Source organism: Sorex fumeus, unplaced genomic scaffold (assembly GCF_029834395.1).
Source record: "Sorex fumeus unplaced genomic scaffold, SorFum_2.1 ptg000043l, whole genome shotgun sequence".
NCBI classification, from domain to species: domain Eukaryota; kingdom Metazoa; phylum Chordata; class Mammalia; order Eulipotyphla; family Soricidae; genus Sorex; species Sorex fumeus.
In genome coordinates, this window is record NW_026606100.1 from 39,263,515 (window position 1) to 39,273,042 (window position 9,528).

Genomic DNA, 9,528 nt, shown 5'->3' on the forward strand with positions numbered 1-9,528 from the left:
ATGGGTTTGTATTGGTGAAAAATATAATTCAGTTAACACAATTTGTCACTAGGGTCTCATATCTCAGAAAGAAGAGAGGTAGGAATTAAAATGGCTCTCACTCTGAGGTGGTCAAAGAGCAACAAGCTATAAAGAAAGAGAAAATAAGGAATACCTGCCTTATTGCCTCCAAGAAATTTTTATTACTATTCTTGCCATTCAGATTCGAGAACAAAACCGATATGACTTGAAAACAGCAGGACCACAATCTCAGTTGCTTGCTGGAATTGTTGTGGATAAGCCTCCTTCTGTAAGTTAATGGAACAATATATTGAATTTAAGCGTGGTATTATTTTTAAATTTAAGTTGAGTTACAAGAGTTCAAATGTCACCTTCAATCAGTTTCTGGTTTTGTTGTTGCTTCTACCATCTACCTTGGTTAATCAGGTTTGGATCACAACTATATTTCATCAGACTTGTGATCAAGCATATATAGATATATAGATATATAAAGATACCATTGTTCTATCACTAAAAAAGAGAGAAAAACTCTTACAGTTGTAACTGTAGAATGCCATCAATTATAAGATGATGCCCATTTTCATAGATGGAAAAATGTGAAGGCAGACTTCGTTTTAGAATTAATGATAAGATAGAGGTAACAACTTTTATGGAAGATGAGGGTTTATGTAACCTGTTTCATATACTTCCTTCTTTTTTTTTCAAGCTTTTTGGGTCACACCCAGCAATGTTCAGGGGTTACTCCTGGCTCTGCACTCAGAAATTCCTCCTGGCTGTGCTCAGGGGACCATATGGGATGCTGGGAAATGAACCTGGGTTGGCCGCGTGCAAGGCAAATGCCCTACCCGCTGTGCTATCACTCCAGCCCCTTCCTTCTGTATTCTTCCTTCTGTATATCAGCTTTTTCAGTATTTATATCTTTAAACCATTACTGCTAAACTTTTAGTAGCCCAGGATTAAATTTTCTTTCCAACATAATTTTTCTTCCCCTATTGATATTTTTTCATTAGGTTTAGTATTTGGGGTCTTATCTTTGCCTCAGACTTTTCAACAAAAGCATAAAGTCTCTCAATATTATTTCCATGAGATCAGAGGTAACAGGTACCCTCTCAGTTCCAGCCCTCTGTAATTCTAGTTCATCAGGGTTGGTCAAATTTTTCAGGCCAGTTGTACTGTCTAATTTCAGGCTCCTGGTGCTTCTCAGGGCCTTTTACTAGCTTATATCTGCTCCTTACTGGAAATGCAACTTTATCATGGAACACATTCTCTGGCAGTTCTCTTCGAAAGGATACATAAAAAAGATTGCATTCTGAAATTCCTGTGTTCTGCCTTCAAATAATGGATGTAGAATTCTAGGATTATATGATTTGAGAAATAATTTTCCCACTGAACACAAGAAGCATGCTGCCGTTTGAAGGAGGAGGGCACTGTGATTTCATGTACCTTTGTATTTGTGTTCTTTTTTGTTCTACAGGCCTTGTTTTCAACCCTGCTGTTCTAAAGTTTCTAAAATGTATTTCACGACAGTGTACTTTGTAGTAGTTCTCTTTTTAGTCTTTGTTCTTAGCAACCCCTTTTAATTTAGCAACTCCTTTAAATCTGCAAAGTCACGTCCGGCAGTATTAGGATTGTTGGGTTTTTTTCTATTTCTTCAGCATTCCCAACCAACACTCCCACCCCCACCTGCAATTTCTTTATTCTTCTGTTCAGAAATACTCTTTGTTGGATCTCTTTGATCAAGGCTCTCTTATTGTTCTTTTTTCTTTTCTACTTTCTGTCTTCTTTGTCTTTTTAACCTTTCTAGGAAGCTTGCTTGGCTTTATTTTCTAATCCTATTCCATTTCTAGTTTGATATTAATTTTCTTTAATTTTTCAGATATTCTTTAGTGTTTCTTTAAAAAAAATTAGTAATATCCTGGGGCCAGAGAGATATTACAGTGGGTAGAGTAGGGTGCTTGCCTTGCACATGACCACATACAGTCTCCTAAACAGAATTTCCAGAAGTGATCCCTGAGAACAGAGCCAGGAGTAAAGCCTAAACACCACCAGGTGCATCCCCAAAACAAGCAGTAACAAAAAATAGTAATATCTTGGTCTTTCTTTCATAGACACAGTGTTTTCTCTTATTTATTTAAGGGAATTTCTTTTAATTTTTTTTTTTTTGAGCTGCCTTTACTGTCTTTTTCCTTGAGCTCCCTTTTCTTTTTTATTCTAATCATTTTCTTTCATTCTGGAACCTTTCTCCAAGGATCTGGTAATCATAGTCTGTTTATACTTAAGAATGGGACACTGAAACCCAGCCCTAGTTCCCAGATATGACCACAGCTTGGGGATTCCAGATTAATTAGATATGGACCAGTTTATTTCTCCGGAGACTCCCCAGACATTAATATCTGCTGTTCTTTTTTGGCTTTTGGCTATTGTTTTGTTCATTTTTGTTTGAGCCCCACCCAGCAGTGCTCAGTGGCTACTCCCAACTTGGTGCTCACTCCTGGCAATATAAGGGGATGAACCTGGACCTCCTGCGTGCAGAGCATTCTCTCCAGCCCTTTGAAGCTATCCCCCCAGCCTCTTGTAATTCTTTTCTGTAGCTATTTAATTTATCTAGAGAACTCTCCTGTCATCCATCAGTTTCCTGTCATTGTTCTGGGAGCCCTCAGCTATGTTTTGCTTTCCCTAATCAGTGGTTCTGAAGAATAAACCTGTTCTGCAGAGATGGTAAAGAGATAAATGTTTGACTGTGTGAATAGGAAATGGGACCTTCATTTCTTCAGATTTGTCACCCTTAACTTGTCCTCCTTTCCAGCTTTTGTTCACTATCACCTGTGGTGCCTGAGGGATGCCTCTCATTAGAGGTTAGAGCTCTGTCAGAAAAATGAGCATCCTTCTTACTTGTACCCCTCCTTGAAGGCCAAGCTCTCGCTTCTCTTACTCATTCTTCCATCTTTTTTCCTTCTCCCAAAAATGTGTCATTGCCGTTTCTCTATCTCTCTTGTCTCTTCTCCCATTCTTTCTTCCTTAAAACTTTATACCATTTTTGTTGCTGTGTCTTCACTGTCATCTTATTGGGGCTTGGTGGAGGGATAACCTTTTCGGATGCCTGGGTTCAATTAAGATTTAGCTGAAAGTTTCATTAATTCCTTTCCAAGAGAAATAGCTACAAATTTGTTTTAAGAGAAAATTTAAAGTTTTTTTGAGAGGCTGCAGAAGTAGCTCAACAGACTGAGTCCATACACACCCTGCGAGAGTCCAAGGTTTGATCCCAAGCACAGAACCAGGAATAGCCCCCATGCACCACCAGCTGTTGCCCCCCTCAAAACAAAGGCTCTTCTGATAGTTTCACTTTGAAATAAGTCTTTTTTATAGGGTTGTTGTTTTTTTTAATGAAGCTTTTTTTTTTTAATGAAGCTTTGTTCCCGGCAAGCTACCGAGAGTATCTCGCCCGCACAGCAGAGCCTGGCAAGCTACCTGTGACATATTCGATATGCCGAACACAGTAACAACAAAGTCTCATGATGGAGACGTTGCTGGGCCCGCTCGAGCAAATCGATGAACAACGCGAGAACAGTGACAGTGAAGCTTTGTTATATAAAGCTTTTTAAAACTTGGCTTGGGTTTTTTAAGTTAATGGAATTGACCTAAATGAGATTATCAAAGAAAATCACCAGTAATATTTTTTAGTTGGACAGTAGTCAGAAATTATTAATCTGATATTCTATTTTTTTACAAACATTATCATTAGATAAATGACAAACAATTCCAGTTTGTAAAAATTCTTCCCTCTGTTGTTGCCATCACTGGGCAGTCATACACACACTTGGTTGTGGTGCTCACCAGATCTAGCACATCTGGTCGTGGTGCTTACTCAGCCTTGGTGCTTACTGGGGGATGGTATATCATTGCGGAGCTTGCACATAGCTGATTTGCACCAGAGATTATAGCTGGGTCATTGTAGCACCAGGGATGGAACTCAGGGCCTAACACCCCGAAAGCAGGCACTTTGGCCATTGAACCATCCCTGGGCCCTGATTTATTTTAAATAAAACATGTTGCTTTATCGTTTCTTAAAATTGTTGTGAAGTAGGTGAGAGTAAATGTCATATCTACATTTCTCTGTTTGTAGATGCATATTTAAGTACAGCTATCAGTGATACAGAGATAGGTAAAGCTTTTGGTAATAAGTCACTTTTTTTCATTGGTAAGACCATGCAGTTTGAAGATGATGATCAAGCCCCACCTGCTCCTCCAAACCCCTTCAGTCATCTCACAGAAAGAGAACTTGAAGAGTATAAGAAGACAATCGAACGGAAACAGCAAGGCCTGGAAGGTTAGTTAACTTTAAGTGCTAGAATGCATTGGGGATAAACCTGGGACAACCACAGTGCTAGCATTGCAGCACCTTGAATAGGCTGAAAGAAGATAATATTTATTTTTCTTTTATAATAAATTGCTCTTTGTCACTTCTCTGGGTCCTTTCCGGATTGTAGATACTGCTAGAATGGTAAAGGCTACCTCAGACCAGCTAGCTAAATATCTAGGCAACTCTTTTTCTCAGAAAGTAATCTGATTGCTAGCAAATCTTCTGTAGTAAAATGAAATCCCCAGATGAGTAGAGGATGACTAGCTAAGTAGATGGAGGCACATTAATAAGCACTCCATAGTGTTTGACTTCTTAAAAAATATTTTACTATGAAATATAGATTCACAAGAATGTGGACTTAGTGCTTTGTATAATTTGTTATTCCTGGTTGTCCAAAGTACTGATATTCTTAACTTCAAAATCAAAACAGAAAGCAAGCTGCTTGAATTATGATGTTACTTTCTTCAGGTAGTGGCACTCTAGCAAGAGTGTGTTTTCTTGACTTCAGAATCCTAAATAAGGATTATAATGAATTATACTGTAATGATTATATTAACAAAAAAACACTCTAGGTAATTTGATTACTAGCTCCTTTTTTTAACTGACTTTTCACATCAGAATTCTTAATCTTGAGTCTTCAAATATGTCATCTATAAATATATGCTTAATTTAAAGATGTGAGGAGTGTTAAGTGGTAGGCTACATGTTTATGATCCTAAAGAGAATAGGGTAAGAGTCCTTGCTTTAGAACTTCTACAATTTGTAGTTGAAATTTTTATCCAAAACACAATAGAACCGAGAGTTAAAGACTTTTTGTCCATGTTAACTGTTACATAGAACTGTCACTACTACATTTTAGAACATCATTGTTGCATCCTCTATTTTAATAATACTGACATGTTGGGGGTTATTTGATATTTTGGGGCGCTGTTTTTGGTTGGGGTTTTTTTTTTATTTTCACATAAGATCTCTTTTTTGCCCCCCACCTAAAAAAAATTTTGGAATGACATCTATGACTAAAGTGATGAGATACAGTAATGACATCTAGATCAGCCAGAGAACAGCTGTAGTGCCACAGTATTAGTGCCTTGTCACAAAAAGGGACCATCCTGACTCATTAATATAAATGCACTAAATGTTATATGTGGATTTATTGAATTTATTTATTCTAACGTAAGATTGAAAACTTTCTGTTTTTGTATTTTGTAAAACATTCCTCTTTAATTGTTTACTTTTTTTTTTGAAAGCCTAAAGATGTCAGGTAACATACTATGCTCTGGAATCATTACCTTTATATTTTATATATATATATAACGTTATAGTTTTTTTTCACATTATGACCTCCCTTTTAAATTGTGACTTTCTGAATAAGCTCACTAAGACTGCTTTGATAAGAATCACTAATTGGACGTTGTTTTTTTTTAAATTTAGTGAAGTATTCTGCCTCATTTATGAGCATCATTGGAGAGGGTTTTATAATTCTTCAGGTTGCTCAATATATTTTGGTTTTCTAACACACTCTTAGCAACAGCTAAATGCATTTATATTGTTTGCCTGGCTGCCATTAGCTAAGCTTCCTTTTTCATAAGCCTGTATGTCAAATTACTATTATAAGTCAGAAATTTTAATAAATTAACCTTCTCTTAGTGCATAATTATCAATATTCAGAATAACTGTCAGCATGTTTGGCTCATTGCTTAGAAACTATCATCTCTGTATGCAGGCATTTGATGTATGCACTAACTTCTCTGAAATCTTAATGCTTCTTTATTTTTTGCATGGCTTTTTAACCAAACTCTTATCCAACAGATGCTGAGCAGGAATTACTCTCAGATGACGCTTCATCTGTTTCACAAATTCAGTCTCAAACTCAATCACCGCAAAATATCCCTGAAAAATTAGAAGGTATTTGATGTAATTTCCCATAGCATTTTCTGAGTAAGTCCTGAGAGTCTTTCCCTCTGCCATTGTTTTCTTATAAAGAAATTTAATACCTGATCATAACAGTAAGTTTGCCATGGATTTTACTTCAAGTTCCCAATACTTTTATACCTTTTTATTAAAGAGGGTGTTATTTTTGTACAGTGTTTCCGTTGACTACTTAACGAATTTTGGCAGTGTACAGTTCTTAAGAATTTGTGAAATAAAAATTGCTCTGTTGTATGTTTTCCATTTAGAAGTATGAAATCTTTTTCACTTTTAATTGCCAAATGATGACCCTCCCAAATTAAAGAAAATCAAGTTTTTCTTGTTTATACTGGCTTTTAAGAAGTACAATTAATTCTCGAGTCATCAAACAGTATATCTCTAGCCTTCACTCTGTAACTGCCTTGTCCCCTTCCCCTTTGTGTGAAAATTAGCTTCACGCTAATAGACCCATTGTTTATTAGAACAATTATTTGTATAGAAATAAAGTATTGCCTTGGTACATTGCTAAAACATTTTAATTTTGTACAATAAAGATGCTAACACTCAAAAAATCCTCCTCTTTTGTAGAAAACCATGAGCTGTTTTCCAAGAGCTTCATGTCCATGGAAGTGCCTGTCATGGTCGTGAATGGCAAGGATGATATGCACGATGTTGAAAATGACCTTGCTAAACGAGTGAGTAGGTTAACTACAAGCACGACCATTGAAAACATCGAGATTACCATTAAGTCTCCAGAAAAAATTGAAGAAGTCCTGTCACCTGAAGGCTCACCTTCAAAATCACCATCCAAGAAAAAGAAGAAATTTCGCACTCCTTCTTTTCTGAAAAAGAACAAAAAAAAGGAAAAAGTTGAAGCCTAAAGATCTTTTTTTAATAATTATTATTACAGTGTGACATTGCACATTTAAAAACCACATTTAAGTTGATCGTTAACATACAGTGGTAGATCAGATTGGGGGTATGTAGCAAACTGGACTTTTAAGAACTGGAAAACGTTTTACTTTTTAAAAAACATTATGAAAAATACTTTAAAATTCATCTCTAATTTTATATGTCCAAAATGGCTTTGAATTTTTAAACAATGATTATTTTAATTTGCTCTCCCTCATAAAGTATATTTATAACTCACCACAAACAGATATCTGTCTGAATTACTTAAGCCTTCTCCATAATATTTGTTGGGAAAAAAATTACTGGTGAACAAGTGAGAGAATTTTTATTTCTTGATACTTCTTCACCTGGTAATCAGATTATAATTTTTTATCATGATTATGGACTTTACCTTTTAGAGTCCCATTGTCTCAATGGGCATTAACAGAATGCTTTAAAAGCTTCTAAGATAAGAATCTATATCATTAGTATACACTGGCACATAATTTTTTAAAAAATTTTAAGAAAAAAATAATTTGGAATTTTATTCATAGTATAAAATTTCTTCACATGAAGTAATTTTTTTTGCCAAAAAAAGGTCATTTTTAGTAAACTATAATTTTTGAAAACTTCCTTTTATATTAGTTTAGAAAGCCCCTTATTTTTCAACAAAGGGGATTTTGTACACATAACATGGGTTATTTAGTTTAACTCTGGAAAAAAAGATTTTTGTATGTTGAGATGTTTGTATACCATTCAGTATAAAAAAAATGTCATAAGCATATTAGCCAATCATTTAACAGTAGAGCATATTTGAGGCTGCTTGGTACTAAGTATACTTAAATATATTTCAAGAATCCAGGAACTTGGTATCAAGGGGGGTTAGCGCATTTAAAGGTTTCACTGGATTCGTATTTGAATCTTAAAAGTGTATTTTCTCATAGTATTGCTAACATGAAGAAGCTCTAATGAGGTAACTAAACAAAGAAAAGAATAAGTAGGTGAAAAGATGAAGGAACAAAAGTATCGTGGCAAGAATTTTGTCTTGGTAATGACTCATATTTACAATAGTTTCTAAAATATAAATTGTTCAGAAATGTCCCAAATTTCTAAAATTCTCCTTCTCTGTATTTTTTCATTGCTACTGACTTTTAAATGAATCGGTTATCTTTACATACGAGTATTTAGAGGGCAGCACTAAAAGAGATCAATGGTTCTAAAACCCCCTCCCCCCAGTGAGAAAACTACCACTTACTGATTTTTACAATTTTTTATTCTGTTTCAGTAAACTTTCTAATGTAAATACAAATTAAAACTAGGCTTAATATAGTTTTTCCCCTGTTCACCCAAGTGATGTGACAAATCAGTGTAAAATCAATGATCCAAAATGGTCAGTGGGTAAAAATAATCCAAAGTGTTTCTGGAGGGTGAGTTGGCATGTTAAAAAAAAAATCACATTGATTACAGTGTGTTCTGGGTTTGGTTCTGTTTGTTATGTGTATGATGATGCAAAGTTGAAACAGCCTGGAAATTTCTTTTTTGATCTCACTAACTACTGGAATCAGTGTTTTAATCTTTTAGTGGAAACTTTCATTTGCTTAATTCTGTATTTGAGGGTTTTTTCTATGTTCTACATCATTTATGTTGTATTACAACGTATGTGAAAACAGTAACCTGTGAACTATGCTTTTCCATAACTTTTTAAATATATATATCTTAAATGAATGCAATGTGCATAATATTTTTTAAACGCAACAGTGAACTATTTGCACCTTTTGCTAATGCCTCTATTTACTTGCTTTGGCATAAAGAATGAGCCAATGAACCTCTTGTGTCCTGTGGAAATGTATAAATGTTATCTGATATTGCTCTTAGATGTAATGCTAATTAATGTTAAATCACAAATAAACAGTATTTTAAATAGATGGATTTGGTATCAATTCAATGGTTATATTTAATATTAGTTTCAATACTTTATAGACTGTTTTAGTGCAGTGAGACTTTGAGTAAGATTGAAACTTCTCAATAAGAGATGTCCTGATAAATGTTCCAATTAGTTGAAAAATTGCTATATAAGTTGCTTCCTGTTTCAACTGCTAATGGAGAAAATATTTCTTCAAAAGTGATCTGCCTTTAAGCTTGATATGGAATATAGTGATCTCTGAGATCTAAATTAGATCTCTGAAATCTAAAAATTTTGAGTTCTGATTCCCGGTTCCAGTTCTATTTAGGTTTATCTATGTAGAACATAAAATGTTGAAGAATACTTTCTGGTTTCCTTTCTCTTTCATTTTTATTTATGTAACAGTATCACATAAAATATCAAAAAAAGGAATAGAAAATGGGTTACACATTAACATTCAAAAAAA

The 9,528-nt window shown here is 34.7% G+C and overlaps 1 protein-coding gene across 6 annotated transcripts in view; it reads left to right on the forward strand.

The window, feature by feature from the left end:
* ADD3 (adducin 3) overlaps nucleotides 1-9,084 on the forward strand; it is a 145,360-nt gene extending 136,276 nt beyond the window's left edge. For 5 of the 6 annotated variants that reach the window (XM_056120488.1, XM_056120489.1, XM_056120490.1 and 2 more), the window contains exons 12-15: nucleotides 203-289; nucleotides 4,204-4,327; nucleotides 6,170-6,265; nucleotides 6,857-9,084. In XM_056120488.1, the coding sequence (XP_055976463.1) occupies nucleotides 203-289; nucleotides 4,204-4,327; nucleotides 6,170-6,265; nucleotides 6,857-7,149 (600 nt within the window). In that variant the 3' untranslated portion in view covers nucleotides 7,150-9,084. The remainder of the gene's footprint in view (nucleotides 1-202; nucleotides 290-4,203; nucleotides 4,328-6,169; nucleotides 6,266-6,856) is intronic. The other variant, XM_056120493.1, reaches the window with a different exon arrangement.
* The last annotated feature ends 444 nt before the right edge of the window (nucleotides 9,085-9,528 follow it).